Raw genomic sequence first — 18,971 nt, 5'->3', positions numbered from 1 at the left:
AATCTCCTAATTAGGTACACAGGAAGTCTGCACAGAAAGACTTACCATAATCAAGATGGCTGCTGATCAGGGCTTGTGTCCCGGTCTTGCGGGTGTTGTAGGAAAGGCACTTGAAAATTATGTGAAGCATTCTGAGGATGCCAAAACAAGTAGAGGAGTCAGAGGTGATCTGCTCTCTCATGGACAAACTATTATCCAACATGATTCCTAGGAAGTTTACCGGATTTGATGGGCCACTCTGCCTCGCAATAAACAAGAGGTCAAATTGCCTTGAGAGTTTGGGTTCTGTTTGAGAAGAGGGATTTGATCCTATTCAGAGCACATTCCTAGAATATGAAGGCAATTGAGCATGAAAGCATGTGAAACTGTACTGAAGGTGCTGTGAAATCTAAACGGATCAGCAAGGCTGATATACCCATATCAAGAGGACGGTGAATGTCACCTGTGGCTGCTAAAAGTGCAGTGTCAGTGCAGTGGCCTACAAGGAAACCTGCCTATGAACTGTCAAGAAGAGAGTTAACTTCAAGGTGAGGCAAGGAATGGGAGCGAATCCATTCGGGCTAGGTGGCAAAATTACTGTAGATATTGATTTTGCTCTGGAAAAAAGCACTTGGAATGGGATGCAGGCTCCCAGAACTCTCTAGCAATAGAAAAGATTTCGCTCTAGGAGTTATAGTTAGAATGCATGTGGTTGCAAAGAAGGTTTGATTGATAAGTCCATCTAGAACCTGGAGCAGCAATATCTGGTTGTTTAATATATGAAAAGCAAACACAAGGAGATGATGGACGGAGTGCTGAAACTTTTCAGACACTCACCCCCAGTCACAGATCTGGCTTGAATCATCATCCTTTTTTAGCTTACTTCGCCACCTCAGTTCAGACCCCGCTATATGCAAAGTCTTGACCCTGTGCCTTACGGGAACAGTCCAGCCCAAACTGCAAAGCCAGTTCTTCCCTGAACTGAAACAACCATTCTGGGACCGGTTTCGGGGTAACACCCCTCATCAGCCAGGCTAGCTTGAAACTGGAATGGCATGGTGAGCAAAAAACAATGGATATGGGCCCAGATCTCTGTACTGGGGTGAATGTACGACATTGTTCTGCAAACTATCCATCAATTGTTCTTTTTGCATTTGTCACCCGAGTGGGAAAGGTATGTTCAGATGTGAGTCCTGTGCTCTCCATGCCACTGGAGTCAAGCTACCCTGGCTGATGAGGGCTGAAAGCCCAAAAGCAGTCCTAGGATGCATGTTTCCAGTCCAGGGAGTACCTGGCCTGGCAGTTCGGGCTGGACTGTTCGCATTGGGTGCAAGGTCAAGGCTGATTTGCATAGGGCTGGGTCCAAACTGTAATGGCATGGTGAGCAAAAAAATTATGGATTTCGGCCCAGATCTCTGCACTGGGGTGAATGTATGGCATTGTTCTGCATTCTGTCCATCAATTGTTCTTTTTGCGCTTGAATCCCATGGCAAAGTGAGCAAGGGACCCACGTCTGGACAATATATAGATAAAATGTAGCTAATGGGTTTATCAGACCATCACCTGCCTCTTCCTTTGAGCCTCAAAAGGGAGGTCTGCCAAGAACAAGCTTTGATTATAGACCAGTCAACAGAATTACAGTAAGAAAAGTCTTCCACTGCATTTCTTTTTTTTTTTTTAGATTACATTAAACATGCAAAGATTTTTAAACAGCCTGATCTCAGCGGAGCTTATTGTTTAGTCAGAGTGCGAGAGGGAAACAAGGGTAAAACTGTATTTTACACAGAGTTTGAACAATTTGAATTTCAAGTTATGCCCCTTCGCTTTCTGCGATGTTCCAGCTGCCTTTAAATATTTTATTGTTGAAGTCTTTAGTTGGATTCTGGTTGTGAACTGATATCTTGATTTGCTGTGATTCCACGGTAAAACAGATGCAACATCTCAAAATTGTGTAGCAGTGTGAATATTATCTTTTTAATACCATACATAAGTGTATGTTTTACACCACATTTGGAGAGTTTCTGGGGTTCTAACCAGCCTTCAGAGTATTCAGATGGATGAGAAGAACGTTTCAGAATGAATCCAATGGCCTATGACCTCCCTCTGTAAACTTGGTGCAAACTCTGCTAGACTTTGCAAATTTTTATAGAGGATTTATTCATCAATGTCAAAAAATTTAAGACCCATTACGAAACTTCTCTGTACAGGCGCTATGATCGTATGGTCCATGGAGGCTGGCAAAGGCTTTTATTTTACTAGCGCTCCTATTTTGCAGCATCCAAATGTGGAACTTCTGATTGTGGTTGAATGCATGTGTGTGTCCAGCTAAGGGAGGCATTTTGTCCCAGAAGAATCAAGAAACTAGATAGTTGTATACAGTGGCCTACTTTTCACAGACGTTTTCCACATTAGTGTCAAGATTGAGGGTAGGTTATATGGATAGCCAGCAGAGAATACCTATCCTCCACAAATCACTCACAAAATACTTTAGATAGGCTCCCACTCAGCCCTGAACTGAATATGGGGTAAAGGGAAAAACAAGTGTGTTCTTAGGGGTGTCTCATTGAAGGGTATTAACATAATCCTGAAGACCATTATTCAAGGACAGCCAGCACACACATATAAACATTGCAAAGCAGTGCTAATGCAAATGAGTATAATAGCAAGACTGAATGGGATGTGAGATATACAGTTGGCCAAAGCAAATTGCTATGTCAAGGACTTTTATCAACCAAGATACTGATGGTGAACCCCAGGACGTCAAGGTAACATCAACACCAGACAGGCAAGGTTTGCTGGGGGAAACGCAACCTTCTTGTTCTCCATAGACTCCAGGCTCTTACCAGTCTACATGAAAATATAGGCTGGACATTATCAGATGTAGAATGTGAGTTCCTGCCAAATGAGAATGGAAGTGGATTAGCACATTTTCCCAAAAGGCTGATCTATTCTGAATACTGCCAAGAAGAACGAAATTACCCTTTCACAGACAAAGAACTTTTGGCAACAAAGCAACATTTTGAAGAAGGGAGGTATTCTTTATTAGGAGCTAGGAACACACTAGAAGTTTACCAGAGTCACAGAAAATGTGATAAAAGATAAGCCTGTTCCAAATAATGGAGAGAAAAATGTCTCTTATTTCGACAGAATCAACCTAAGAATGAAAGTGAGTGAATTTCCTTTTATTTTGCCAAGTAGAACACAAAATAGTCACACTTTAGCATTACTGTTGATAACTTTTTAAACAGATTTTCGAGCAGAACTACAGTCCAGTGATAAGTAAGCTTAGTTTGGAGAACAGGAAGAGAGAAGATAGAAAGATGAAATATTGTACAAAGGAAAGACTCCGATTTAACCCTCAACTCAGTTAAGACAGCTTCCTCAAAATGCTAAAACCTTAGCTACTGTTAAAAGATATTTTTGATGGCCAACACTGATTACAGGTTTTAAACAATACGTTCATACATGTTTATTTGTGCTCAGATCTAAAGTTCTAGACCTATGGGTCTTATGAGACTATTGGTTGTTCCACCCAAGCCTTAGCATACGGTACCTATGGATTTTACTGCAGAATTACCCAAGAGGCAAACTTTTATTCTAACAGTTAATCACTTGAAAATGATGAAGCATTTAATTGCATTAATTGGGTTGCCTTTTACTTAAGAGTTACCACAATCGTTAGCATGTAATGTCATACGTTTGCATAGAAAAACAACAGGTTTTGATAACGGAAATGGGTTCTCATTTCACTTTGAAATTCTCATCTGAAGTGTGTATAGAAGTACACATGGAGGTCAGTCTGTCTTCTAGTTATCATCCCCAGACAGATGGGTAGAAAAAACAATTGAATTGATGTGTTAAGCAGTATATGAGGCATTAAACATAGCTGCAAGAAGAAGACTGGAGTAAGACATTGTGGTTAACAGAATTAACATACAACATGCAGAAGATTCTGCCATAGGGATGTCAACCTTCTTATGTATGTGTAAACACCAACCTAGAATTGTACCATTGGTTTTACCCTCATCTTTATCAGTGACGTTGTTGTAATTCAGCAGCGATTAGATTAAGCATTAGCAGAAGACATCTTGTAATAAGAGATTATCTTGTCCATCTTGGAATCCATTTTGTATTTCCATCGGTCATTTTGTTTGCCATGTCCTCGCCTTGTGCTCTGTCCTACCTTTCTGTTAACGGCTCATGAATTCTGCTTAGAGACAGATTATATTTAGCTTCCGCCACTCCACGCATGCTCAGTTGAGCTTGCAGCTGTCCCTAGCATGTAACTGTCAGGATGTGTTTACTCCAACTAGCTAACTGTTAGCTCCTCCCACTTGTCAACTGTGCATTTTCTGTACGACCTTGTATGTGCCTAAGAACAGCAGCTTGTACTTGTACCGCCTTCTTTTGAGCCCCTGTGTGTGTATAAAAGGACCCAGCTCCTTCCAGTCAGTGTGCTACTTCATGCATTACCGAAGGGTGTTGTGTGAATGTAGTTCCACCTCATGAGGTTTAATAAATACTTTGTTTTCTATTCCAGTTTCTGTGCCAACTTCTATTCTATGGTCTGAGGACTCTGTGCAGAGAAGGGAGAACCCCTAGCACTGGTAGGCCTGGCTGAGGCCCACTACTACACCGTGAGTAAAAGAACATTTAAATAAACTTCAAGTAATGGAGGAGTTAGCACAAGAATTATTAGAAAAGGGCAAGGTTAGCTAAAAGGTATACTCTATTGAGAAAAGAAGCCCATTGCCCAAATACACAGTGGGTGAAAATGTCGGATTACCCACTAAGAATTTACATTTGAAGAAAGTTGCAACTCAATTATATTAGTCAATTTACCAATGAACATATTGTGAATTTCCTAACTGTATGCTTATAGTTACCGAAGACTTAGACCATCCATCCTGTGTTTCAGGAGTACTTGTTAAACTATGCTATAAACATGTTATAAACATGCTTGCTTTAAATCGTACACCAATTCAGGTAAATACTGAAAAGGAAAATGAAGTACATTAGATTTTAGATGCAAAAATTATAAGAGGCTAATTGTGGGCTTTAGTGGATTGGAAAGGGTTCGGCCTTGACAATCGATTATGGAGACCAGTCTCCAATCTTCATGATCCTTGTCTCCTACAAGAGTCATCTAAATAAACCAGGAGACTAGATGATGAGACACCAGTCCTTGGGGAGAAAGGGCCGGTCAGGATCCAAAGGACGTGCTTACATCTTTGCACTAGTTACATGCAGAGATGCACTACTCCATATCTCCTGAACGCACAAGGCTTCAGAAGCAGAAGAAGATGGCAGTTTGAATAAAGGTGTTGCCTGAAAAGAGGCGTTGCTTCTCAGATGGAAGTAGTATGATGAACACCTGAGTGAAGACTAAAAGGACCACCTATCAAGTGGACCACCAGACTCTAATGCAAATGGTGAAGTATATGTTTCTCATAGTCCTTAGCAACCTTGTTAGAAAACAGCCATGTGGAGCACTAATATCACAAATAATAATTTCTGTTCTATATTTTATAATATTGACGATCTCTACCCAATGCAATTTAATAAGCTAATATCTGTGTTTGAATTAGGAGGCTGTGGATTGCTTAATTTAGGCAATTGATCTAAGAAATATCCCTTAAAGGCTAACACAACCATGGATGCCCTTAGATCTAAGTGAAGTTAATTTCAAGCAGAATGCCAAAGACAATAGGACCGAGAAAATTGCATGTTTTAGCCCTGAAGAAACAGTGCCAGTACTGCTAAACACCTGTTTGTCTGCATCCCCAAGGCAGTCATGCCTTGGATAGATAACAACATTGAAATATGAAGTTGAGGATCGGAAAGATATTTGCTAGATTGGCAATATGATGCCAATATCAAATAACTTAAGAATGAACAATTTGGAGGATTACAAAGTGTCATGAGTGCACATATGATGATAAAGGTTTTTTTAGATATTTTTCCATATGAAAATATTCAATAAAATGTATGAATATTATAAACTATTGAATAGAAATTATTGTGTGTGCTATTGAGTGTTCCCCGTGTCCATTTGTTGCATATTAATCAGTTTGTAGAGCAGGAAGCGTTACTGGCTTAGTGGGTGAGCAGCGCAGGGCCTTTTAGTTCAAAGTTGAAATTCGTTCTTGGTAACCAAGATGCTTCGTTGATTGAGCTTGTGTGGCATCCTGCTCTCTTCTCGGTCTAGTCCTTTCTCTGTGTTCTGTACTCTGCTGCTCAGATAATCTTAGTGATGACACAGAATGTTCCCTGTCTGAATGTTTAAGTTTAATTGTCAGTTGAGGTTTGTAGGCTCAGCAGCAGTGACGCTGCTCCCGGTGGGGCTGATTTACCTTATACTTCATATGTTCCTGTCCTGAACTTTGGAATACATCTACTATCTGGATAAAACTATATTTCCGTCTACCTCTTTCTTGCATTTCACAGCTTTTTCAGAAAAATTCTACCCCTGCCATTGTCTAGTACAGGAGTGTGAGTATTGTTACTACCCTTCTGACCTCTTCATGAAGGCCAGTAGAGAAGAGGCAAATTGCAGCTGCTGTCGTTAAAAACACTGACAAAAACTAAAATAGTAAGCAATAAGAATATTGCTTTTCATATCAGCATAAAATGAGAAAGATGGCCAGTCATTTAAAATGTGAACTGATGCAAACAGAACTGACAAACTCAATGGGTAGCTTGTTTTCTCCCAAACCAATGAAAGTAATCAAAAGGATGAAAATAGTCCATGCCTGCCAAAATGTGGTGGCCTTTCATTCAGTAAGTTCATGCCGGCAATGTCCTATTGAAATTTCAATCAAATCAGGACATTCCTTATAACTTTGTCTCATCGAACACTCCAAATAAAACTTGTCAGGATGAAACATTATTTGCAACTGTGCTTCTTAAAAATGTGGTGCAAACTGATTTTTTAACAAAGCAAAAACTTTTTTTCCTAGCGAGTGTTCTGTCAACTTTACCTGTAAAGGCACAACTGCCATGTATATCTAGTATTGTATAATAACATTATATTTTATCATCTTTTATTAGGAACAGACATCTGCCCATTACACGTTATGCATATTAAGATTTAAATACAGCTAATATCACTTACTGTACATGACTGCAAGTTCAATATCACAAGCTTGTGACAATGATTCTGAATGTGCTTCAGCGCTTCATCTTCTAACTGTAAAAAAAAAGTATATATAAAAGTCACTCAATTGCTGTATGCCAACTGTTCAGCTTCTAAAGGTGTGCTCACCTTCACAAATCACAATATTCTGTCTAGAATTACCAAAAAAGGTATGTTTGACACTTAAAATTATGGGACTTTTTTGTTTCACTATGTATATTTCACTGTGTCAGGCATTCTGGCTGTAAAACAGTTTTCACGAAGTTTGGAAAATAGTTACCTATAAATCAAAGGGGTCAATAGAATGAACGTCAAAGTAAAAACAACTTCCAAATTTAAAAATGAAAACTAAGGGCCTGATTTAGAGTATTGCAGTCCTGGGACACCTGCAAAAAATGGCAGATGCTCTGTGTACTATATTTGGTGGGTACAAAAATCTATACTCTCCAAGTACAAAAGATGGGCCATCTGCCACTTTTTAGCAGATATCCTGCTTTGTCAGACATCAAGTCATTAGGAGGGCTGGAAAGACCAGGACAGCGGAGACTCTTCAGCTAAGGTGGAGGAGTGTCGCCCCACTGCTCTCTGAGCAGTTCGAAAAGGAACAACATAATGAAAATAAAGCAATGTTGTTATCATGTTATTGTTCCATATTGGCTTAGGTGCGGGCGGGCCTGGTCAGAGCATGTGGGAGGAGTGGTGGTCACTCTAAGTGAGCATGACAGTTTGGCCGGCCAAAGTAATGCACACTTTGCATGTTCTTGGAGAACATGCACGGACTCTCTGCATGTATTTGAGCGCTGAATGAGGGCGCTCAAACCAATCACAACGCTGCTCTCACGCAGTGTCATGATTGGCTAGGGGAGTCTGGGGGTCTGTGTGGTTCCGGCTTCGTGGACGGAGTATAGGGGATGAAGAAGAGATGGCGGCCCAACCACCCCTGATCGTTAGCAGCCACCACTTGGCCTGGAAAGTATGGAGGCCTAGGTAGTGGAAATTGGGCCCACGCAAACATTAGCATGCACAGCGCAGTTCAACTTTACGTCCGCATTTCCAGGTTAGCCTAAGCACTTGTGGGGTATGAGTGGAAGAGTCAATATTTAAGCCGCTTTTAAGATGTAGCAGACGCTTGGCACTGTGTAGCTGCTGCAATTCTCTGCTTTAGTGCACATCTGTTTTTCTATCCTTCCACCATTGTTATTTTTTCCTTCCAGTTCTGGACGGTTCAGATTTTCCTCCTAGTTTCCTTCAAGGTATTTTAGTACTTGAGTTTGCCTTCTTCTGTTTTCTGCTTACCATTCTCAATCACAGCTTCAGAGCTGACTGTCTTTTGGTATCCAGGGATTTCTCATTGGAGCTCATTACAGCAAATTCGGCCAATACAACAGGTGAGCCTCATTCTATCTATCTATCTTGTCTAGCTCGTCTCATTGATATACCATCTCCCATACTATAATTCCTAGCTGCTGTGCTCTACTTATCGCATAGCTTTTTCATAATTTCTTTGATGTTAACTCATAGAAATCCATAAATGGCTTCACCGCAAGAGACACATTCATGCAGAAGGCGAATCCAATCTCGGTTTTCTGAAACCCATTTCCCTGTTTTCTTCCAGTTCCTCCAACATGCATATCATTTACCCGATACCTCTGAGGAGGGATTTATCAGCATCAGGGATTCTCAGAGGACCTGACTACTTCTAACACAGCTTCAAACTCCAAATCGGGCCCTAACACTTTTCTGAAACATTACATATTTCATGCATGGCAACTCTAATCATTATTACAAATAAGTAACTTTCTGTGGCATGTATAAGTATTAAAAAACCAGTGATTTTTGAGCGTGTGAGATAAAACTTATGCATTAGGACTATCAAAATGTACAGAAACCATTTGAAAGCAAGATCTCACTGTATATTAGGAGAGGAGGAACTAAAGATATAACCTACTTTGGAATAGTTATTTTTTTAACACAATATCTCTTCTAACCAGCATCGTCTGTAATCAATGATTAAAACAGGCTGCAGTTGAAGAACCATCCTAGACCAGACTGACTCTCACACAGAACAACTTTATGAGCCCTAGTTTACCATGACTGCTGTCTCATTCTGTAAATCAAAGTTAAGTGCCTGTAGGCCCAAGAATGTTCATGTGATACAGTAATAACGTATAATTGTAACTCAATTACCCTGTGTCACAAGATCAAGGTGGGGGAAGACTCATATCCATCCCTCCCTTGTGATTGTGAAGAGAGTGGCCGGAAACTCCCTGGTATGGAATTGATATGGTTTATGATCAGTCAGTGGAACAGAGTTTATTATGACAATTTGGCGGCATATATCTATTGCCCAGAACAGCATAGTTGCAAAATCTCACGCATGTACCAATGATATGGACCTGGGGTTCTGTCCCTCTCAGTAGATCTTTTAGTCCCAGATTTGTGTCGGTAGTCTGTCAGTCGCAGACCCCGAGATAGTTCAACGTGGTCTCACTGACCTACTGGTAGGCTAATACAAAGAATAAGGTCAAATTGAAGATTGCACAGATCATGCAGAGGAATCTACGAGGACATCTTTTAGGTGAGGTGAATCAATCAGTCAGTCAATCAATCAGGGATTTATAAAGCACAGCTACTCACCCGTGAGGGTTTCAAGACGCTGTGGGGGAACACGGGAGGCTGCTGATCCATGCAATGGGGTTCAGTCAAAGTGGCAGGTCTTGGCGGTGAGGTAGGAGAAGGATCTTTCTCTGCTTTTTTCTTGTGGATCCGCGGGACGGTGGCCAGGCCCAGTAGGACAGAGTCTAGGTGTCTGGAGGGTACGTGGAATGAGAGGCGGTGGTTCAGATATGCTGGTCCCTCATCGTGGAAGGCTTTGTAGACATGTGTGAGGAGCTTGAAAGTGATTCATTTGCTGACTGGGAGCCAGTAGAGTTCTCAAAGGTGTTTGTGATGTGGTTTTGGAGGGGGATGTTGAGGACCAGTCTGGTTGTGGCATTTTGAAACTTCTGTAGTTTCCGTAGGTGTTTCTGGGTATTGCCAGCATAGAGTACATTGCCATAGTCAAGTCTGTTGCTGATGAGTGCATGTGTGACCCGTCTTTCTGGAGTCTGTGGGGATTCATCTGAATTTCTTTTGAAGCAGGCAGAGCGTGTGGAAAAATGATGAGGACCTGGTATTGATCTGGCGGTTCATTCTGAGCGAGTAGTCTTAAATAATGCCGAAGTTTTGTGAGTTGTCCATGGGGGTGGGGGAGGAGGGGTTCCCTATTTGGTGGGCCACCAGAAGTTGCCCCAAGCTGAGGGGGTGAGTCCCAAGATGAGTACTTCGGTCTTGTCCAAGTTGAGTTTGAGGCAACTGTCTAGGTGGCAAAGGCCATCATCCCGTTGTGGAATTTGATTCTGGGGGCTGTGGGTTTGTTGGTGAGGGGGAGGATCAGCAGGGTGTTATCGTCATAGGAGATGATGTTGAGTTTGTGGTTCTTGCCAATGGCTGCGAGGGGGCCGTGTAGACGCTGAAGAGGGTGGGGCTCAGTGAGGGGCCCTGGTACACTCCGCAGCTGATCTCTGTGTGTTCTGAGAGAAACAAAGGTAGTCTGATTAGCTGTGTTCAAAGGAATGGATCCAGTCCAGGGCCTTGTTGCGTGAATCAACATCGTGGAGTCTAGTGATTAGGGTGCGGTCGGAGATTGCCCTGGTCGAAGAGGGAGCGGTTGCAGTCGGTGGAGGTGAGTGCTGTGGTTGCTTTTGGAAGACTGAATGAGAGATGTCAGAACGTGGTTTGCTCCAATGAACTCGGAGAGTTGGGCGTTGATGGCCTTCTTGATGACCTTGGCTGGAACGGGGAGCAGGGAGATGGGTCTGAAGTTTTTTAGGTCTGTAGGGTCAGCAGATGGCTTCTTCAGCAGGGGGTCGATCTTGGCGTGTTTCCAGTCATCAGGGAAGGTGGCTGTCTTGATGGAGCAGTTTATGGTGCGATGAAGCTCGGGGTGATGGAGGTGGCTGCTCTCTGGAAGATGTGGAGCAGGCAAGGGTCCGTAGGCGCTCCGGAGTGGATTCTCTTCATGGTCTTGAGTGTGCCATCTGTGATGAGTGGGGTCCAGTGGAGCAGGATCTGTTGAGGTTTGGTGTGGTTGGGTGCAGTGGTGTCAGCCGTGGTGGGAGGGCCTTGTGTTTTGAAACGGTCGTAGATCTGCCAGATATTGTGGTGGAAGAAGGTGCCAAATTTGTTTGCTTCGGTCTTGGGAGGGTTGGACGTCTGTGGTCTCGCTGTTGGGCCTGGCAAACTCCTTGACATTGGCGAAGAGGTCTTTGTTGTTGTGTGCGTTGGTGTTGATTCTGTCTAGGAGGGCCGTTTTCTATGTGGTTTTGGGGAGTAGGTGATGTGCAGTGACAGAAGTGGGGATGCAAAAGTACCTGCCTGATCAGTCTTGCCGCATAGTTTTGGATGATTTGTAGCCTGCGCACCAGGCAATACTGGAAATCATAGACCTTAAATGGCCTATGAGGAGTATAGTAAATAAAACTATCTGAGCATAATAAGATTATCACATCTGTCAAAAATTGGGTCTCTAGTTGGCAGAGGTTTGTACCCTGCCCACGTAGGGACCACTATCCTACTCAGGATAAGTCAGATACACAATCTAAATTAACCTGTGCTCACCCTCTGGTAGCTTGGCACAGAGTGGACAGACTTCCCTTAAAAGGCAACGTGTAAAGTATTTGAGCACATTTTAATTACAGTAACACAGTACAAACACCACAAAAGGACACCACATCAGTTTAGAAACAGAGAATATTTTTTGGAGTAAAACAAGACCAAAATGACATAAATAGTGCTTATAAGTCAATAGTGCATAGGGGTTACCAGAGATCACGCTAGACCAGGGTAAATCCAAAGTTTCAGGCTGACCGAGATGGAGGGTGGGCCGGTTACAGGACCTACTCAGGGTCCACTGAAAAATGGCATTGGATGAAGCAAGAATTGATGCTGAAGACTTGATGTGTCAGTTCGGAGTCATGCAGTTGTGTCATTGTGTCGAAGTTGAGCCTCACAATCTGGTCCCGGTTCGTTGTTGAACCCCTTATGATGTAGGTACTGCATCCCCACTGAGCATCGCTGTCAGGACATTGGATCGGTGCTGCGTTGGAGTCGAACCTCGCATCTTCGTTGAGTCACACAGGGATGTCATCGGATCAGCACTGCGTTAGCGTTGGAGGGTCCTGCGTCAATCCCAATCGGTGCGTCAAATTTGGAGCAAAACAGCTGCTGAACCCACTTCTGAAGACAAGGACTGTACTGGCACCTCAGACAAGGGAGGACTCACAAATAGCAGAGTCCAGCAGCTGAAGCAGAGTTGAAGGAAGTCTTTGATGGCCCTGAGAATTTAAGAAGGGGGGGCAAGCCCTTGGAGAAACTGGAGTTCAATGATGCCAAGAGCAGGTCCAGTCCTTCTCACTCTCAGACAAGGAGTAACAGTCAGCAGGCCAACACAGCAAAGAAGTAGCAGAGTGGCAGCCCCTCCTAAAGCACAGCAATCTGCAGGTGGCAGGCCGACAGATCGAAGCAATTAGCAGAGTGGCAGTCCCTCCTACAGCACAGCAGCCCTTCTTCCTGGCAGATTGTCTTTGGTTCTGGGAAAGTTCTGATTTGGTGGTGTCAAGGGTCCAGTATTTCTACCCAATTGTGTCTTTGAAGTGGAGGGGGCTTCAAAGAGGCCCTTGAAGATCACAGGGTCTCTGCCTTACCTGCCCTGCCCTGACTCACTACAGGGGGTTATGCAGCTCTTTGTGTGGGGACAGGCAAGCCCTATTAAGGTCAGACTGTCAGCTCCTCCTTCCCAAACTACCTCACATAGGCCCATATGTCTGGTGATGGGAAATCAGGATGCAAATGTTAAACCCCAGCTCCCTTTGTGTGACCGTCTAGAGAGAATGCACAAAGCCTAGCTGTCACCCAGCCCAGACGTGTATTGAGCAGAGGCATAGAATGGTTAAGAAATGCCACCTTTCCAATAGTGGCATTTTCAGAATTCTAATTTAAATTGTGAGTCCAGAGATACCAAGCTCCAAAACTCTATCTTTTCCCAATTGGGAAAATACTTAAAAGCTATTTTAAGGCAATCCCAATGTTAACCTATAGGAGGAATAGGTTTGCAGTAGTGAAAAACGAATGTTGAAGTTTTGCACTACAAGGTAATGCAAAACTTAAAAGTACATGTCCTTCCTTTTAAATACACCGCACCCAGCCCATGGGGCTGTTTGGGCCTACCTTAGGGGTGACTTATACGTAATAAAAGGGAAGTAGGTTACCTGGTCAGGTTGAAATGGCAGTTTAAACTGCACACAAGGCTCTGCAAAGGCAGGCCTGAGACACGTTTAAAGAGCTACTGAGATGGGTGGCACAATCAGTGATGGGGCCCAGTGGTAGGATTTAATATACAGACCTTGGACACATATAGTGCACTTTACTAGGAACCTCTAAGTAAATTAAATATGCCAAATGTAGATAGGTCACTGGTACCATGTTTTGAGTACAGAGCATGTGCACTTTAGCACAGACCAGCAGTGTCAAAGTGCACAGAATCCTAAAGACAGCAAAAATGAAGTCAGCAAAACAGGAGGTCAGACGGCCAAAAGGCAGGGGAAACCATGCCAAGGATGCCAAGTCTAACAACATACCTAAAAGCTTTATTAGCAAAACGAAATAATACTTTTACCTTACCCTACCGAAGTATTTTAGCTTACTCTATTAAATGTAAAGGCCAAACGCAATAGGTCACAAACTCTGTGTCTAAATGAAAGCCTGTAGAGGAATGAGGGGTTGGTAACAACCTGCATCTCCCAGGATGCTCCTTTTTTACAATGAGGGTATTACGTACACAGTAGCAGGATATTCTGGACATTAAATGCCCGCCACCTTTGGCAAGGCCCTATAATAGTAGATGGGAGCTTTAATGGCTGGGACAACCTGCTACAGCAGGCTATGAGGCTATAGTGATTAAATCACAGAACAACAGGACAAAAGACATAGAAGCTATTAAAAGAATATATCACTTGTTTTCACATAAGAAAGTGTTCACCTGTCATTTATCAGCTTATTCTCTCAGACTCATCAAAATAATATTAAAAGATGCAATATCACATATCAGATGAAAGGAGAAAAAGTATCACATCATAGAACCCTCCTGCAGTGTTTAGGATTCTCCAATTGTTCCAAAACTCAATGGTAGTTTCTAGTTCACCACTAACGTTCGACGAGGTAACCGAATATCATAATTTGATTCTCATTTGAGGTCTCTGCTGGATGAACTATTTGAAGGGCCATGGAAAGCAAACAGCCTTGGCAGATTCCCTTAACCCAAGGTCATTAAGGAGAATACAGCTTTGTTCAACACCGTCAGGCCTTTATATGTTCACATTCCTACCGCTCAGCAGACATAGAGGCCCTTTGAAGTCTCAGAGGTTAATGGATGTCTAAAATCATGCCTCGGATACCTATCATCCTAGTCAACCAGAGTGACAGATGTCAGCATCCGGATTTGTCAAACTGAGTCTACTTAATTATGAAAGTAAAAAACACAGGATAAAAAAATTAAGAAATTTTCGATAGGACTCAAATATGAACATATAACCAGTCCCATGTGAAATTCAGCTCCTTAAAAAACTCATATTAAACAACTTAATAGAAAAGGTGAAAATGAGTTCTAGCCATGGAAAAGAGAAAGAAAAAATGGCCATAGAAAAGCAGGGAAACCCAAAGCTGAAACATGAGTACAGAACCTGACCCTGGAAGATTTTAACCAGGCAATAGGGAGATTGCCAAATCAGAATCACAACTTCAAATAGGATAAGGACGAACCTAAAGCAGAAAAAAAGACCAATCAACATCCCCAAGAAAGGAAATGGTGTTACTGAGAGGGAGAGATTTGAAAGTGGTGGTATTAAGCAAGGAAAATTCAAGCACTATCTTAAGGCGTTAGTGATTCAGAAACCTGCATATACTGCACATCTGAATATACAAGTAATGTTCCTCACTCGAAGAAACCGGAGACCCAGAAAGTTGATTACTTGTCCTCTTTGGACGTCCATGAGTCAAGCCTGTTTCAGTGAAACCCAGTCAGCTGAGAAAACTTCAAGCCATATGTTTAAATATGGTCAGATAACTTGCAGTAGCACGTAAACAAAGAAGATAAAAAAGATGGTAAGACTAGAAAAGTTAGTACATCGGGAATGCCAACCAAGAAATGGTGAGGGGAAGACAGAGTAAATATTACGATTCATTTGGGAATTGGACAAGATCATTCATATGGATTACGAATGTCATCATTGGGAGGTATGAGGTAAATATGGTAAGCTTGTGACTGCTTTGAATTTTGGAGCGAAGATGAACCTGTAAGGATCTTCAGAAAAACACTTCAACAGAACTATTTTGTGATCATTGTCTTCTTGTTTCTTTTTCAGGCAACAGTAGTAATGTACTGAAATGAGGGTTTATGAGTATTCTCCATTTATAATTTTTAGAACCATTCTTAAAAGGTTTGGAGGGTAGATAATTTCAAAAGAGTTGGTGCCTATTTCAATGAAAAGGTCTGTATCAGAAGAAGAATATGTGAGGCGGACATGATGGTAGGCAGGAAAAAGGAAAACTGAAGAGAGGAATCTAGACAAGGTGAGTAGCTTCAAAGTTAAAAGTTTATTGTATATAAACATGAAGAGCCAATAAAGACCATCACATGCCTAACAAAAGTTGTTCAAATAAATAAATATTAATAAAAGACAGTGCAAATTTGCAACAAACGGGTTCTGGTGATTATCCATGCTTTAAAATTTAAAAGGGCTATGTGCTGAGATCAATTACATGCGTATGCTCAAATTTCCTGCATTTGGGCTACATATGAGCATAGAGTTTATAAAAATGCAATTAAATCATAGGTTTAGGGAAATCAATAAAGACCATCTCATGCATATGTGTTAATAAAAGACAGTCCAAATGTGCATCAACAAAGATCCAGTGATTGCCTATGCTTAAATTAAGAGTTGAAAAGTCTATGTGTACTGAATTAAAATTAAAATTAAAATACATGGGCCTACTCAAATGTCCTTCAATAAGCCCACTTTTGTCCTGTGGATGAGCATACATATTTATAAAATTGTAGTTTAGTCTTATGTTTGTGGGATTCAGCACCACCACAGCTTGCCTGCAAGTGTGAACTGAGAGCTGATTAAACAATGGACGAAGAATTGAGCGCCTTTCTTTTAAGAGAGCCAGGCAAATGTATAAGACATGCAAAAGACAATTAAGGGGAGTAGGCACCTAGGGGGAAAAGCCATGGCAATCCAATCATCATAGAGGACAACCTGAGATGAGAAAACATTAGTTTTTCACATTCTAAGTCAAATCTTGTAAATGAGTGAGTAAGTAGTAGGCAACCCATGTAGTTAAAAGTATAATTCGAATAAACTAAAATGTCTTTAACAAGACAATGTAGGATCGAATCTATGATTTAATTTCTAATACAAGACAACATTTTGGAATCGCTTCAGCAAATTAGTCAGGCGTTCATGGAAATGAAGAAATTGACTGAAGTAATGTTTCTATTTGTTCAGTGGTAAACCAACATTTTCTCTTTTATCAGGTTCAGGAAAACAAATTGGCCATCTACGGTGTTAGTAAATACTAAAAGCAACGTAGGGGAGATTGAAACAAATAAAGGTATCAAAGGTAAACAATACATAAGAGGTTCAAACATCATCAACAATGACAACTCTGGCAGGCAGGTACACATCTGGAAAATCAAAAGACCTTACCAGAGACGTGAGCCAACAACCACCAAGTTAGCCCAAGCCATGAAGACCAAGTATACCTTGAGAAAGCTAAAATACCACATTACAACATTCACCCATCAAGTGAGAGAAACAAATCTCTGTCACTGTAAAAACAAACATTTAGCAGGATGTAACTTGAGTTGATAGCAGCATTTTCATAACTAAGGGTATGCAGATAGCAGAGGAGACTCCTATTTCATTGGCAAGCCGCAACAATCACAAATAAGGGAAATGATGAGGTTGGGGCATTCCACAGTCTGGTTGCCATGGCCTTGCTGGGGTCTCTCCAATTACGTAATGATCTGGGACTGATGCTACAAACATGCCAAGGTGACAGAGGAATTTCACATTTACACTAGGGTGATGAATTGATGCAGTAGGTGCTATCCACACTGCCACTAAGGAGTTAACCCAGAGTTAAGCTCTGGTGAAGATCCAGCCAGAGACGCTACCAGCACTTCAACTTCGTGTAGCAGGGGCAGCCCATGGCTCTGTGCCAGAAAGAGACCTATAAGCCACAATGATCCAAGATCACTCAGGAAGAAGGTAAAAGGATCTTCTGTGCAACAGCGCCATAGCCTCCAAGCTGGAGTGACGTAGGATGAATCAATGCTGCTAGGGCAGCCAGACCAGGGCGGCAGAGGTGACCTGAACTGCCAATTTCGTCACAGATTCCCAGCTCCACTGATTTGTTTATTTATTTAAGAGTTTTACATAGCACTGGAAAAATAGAAGGTTATTAGAGCACTTTATAATCAGAGCATGTGACTACATAAAAGCGAAGGTGACCCAGGTGCCCTCCACAGTCATGTCTGCTCCAATTACCTCCAACGTAAGCAATCTCTGGTTAAAGGTAGCAGGATTGCTCCACTCACAACTTTCCATCCTCGGTTGTTTCAGGGACTTGTGTCTGAGAATGGCCATTACCACCCCCTTTTGTACCGCTTTTGGCCGCCATAAGTGTGGCAGGGTATGCTCAGATGTGAGTCCCTTGCTCACTTTGCCACTGGATTCAAGCAAGCTGGGCTGAAGACGGCTGTAATGCCAGAAACCGGTCCTCGGAAGCTTGTTTCCGGTCCAGGGAAGGCAAGGCTTGGCAGTTCGGGCTGGACTGTTCCTATGAGGCACAGGGTCAGACTGATTTGCATATAGCCATGTCTGAACGGGGATGGCAGAGGGGGCTAAAGAACGGTGATGGATTAAACCCAGATCTTTTGACTGGGTGTGAGTGTTTGATTGGTTCAGATGCTCCGTCCATTACCACCCCCTTTTGTACCGCTTTTGGCCGCCATAAGTGTGGCAGGGTATACTCAGACGTGAATCCCTTGCTCACTTTGCCACTGGATTCAAGCAAGCCGGGCTGAAGACGGCTGTAATGCCAGAAACTGGTCCTCGGAAGATTGTTTCCGGTCCAGGGAAGGCATGGCTTGGCAGTTCGGGCTGGACTGTTCCTATGAGGCACAGGGTCAGACTGATTTGCATATAGCCATGTCTGAACTGGGGTGGCAGAGTGGGCTAAAGAACGGTGATGGATTAAACCCAGATCTTTTGACTGGGTGTGAGTGTTTGATTGGTTCAGATGCTCCGTCCATTACCACCCCCTTTTGTACCGCTTTTGGCCGCCATAAGTGTGGCAGGGTATGCTCAGACATGAGTCCCTTGCTCACTTTGCCACTGGATTCAAGCAAGCCGGGCTGAAGACGGCTGTAATGCCAGAAACCGGTCCTCGGAAGCTTGTTTCCGGTCCAGGGAAGGCATGGCTTGGCAGTTCGGGCTGGACTGGTCCTATGAGGCACAGGGTCAGACTGATTTGCATATAGCCATGTCTGAACTGGGGTGGCAGAGTGGGCTAAAGAACGGTGATGGATTAAACCCAGATCTTTTGACTGGGTGTGAGTGTTTGATTGGTTCAGATGCTCCGTCCATTACCACCCCCTTTTGTACTGAGAATGGCTTTCAGCAGACTCCCTGTCCTGTGTTAGACAGAAGAGAGGCATTTAAGGGGTCCCCAACAATCAGCTCAGTAGCACAAC

General features: G+C 42.6%; 1 protein-coding gene across 1 annotated transcript in view; it reads right to left on the bottom strand.

Annotated features, from left to right (window-relative positions):
• FBXL2 (F-box and leucine rich repeat protein 2) overlaps positions 1 to 18,971 on the bottom strand; it is a 477,680-nt gene that overhangs the window by 238,584 nt on the left and 220,125 nt on the right. The window contains exon 9 of the mRNA XM_078688338.1: positions 7,094 to 7,168. Within this exon, the coding sequence (XP_078544464.1) occupies positions 7,094 to 7,168 (75 nt within the window). The remainder of the gene's footprint in view (positions 1 to 7,093; positions 7,169 to 18,971) is intronic.

Source organism: Lissotriton helveticus, chromosome 4_1 (genome assembly GCF_964261635.1).
Source record: "Lissotriton helveticus chromosome 4_1, aLisHel1.1, whole genome shotgun sequence".
Taxonomy (NCBI): Eukaryota; Metazoa; Chordata; class Amphibia; order Caudata; family Salamandridae; genus Lissotriton; species Lissotriton helveticus.
The sequence above is the reverse complement of the archived record's forward strand: the minus strand, read 5'-3'. Positions and strand labels throughout refer to the sequence as shown.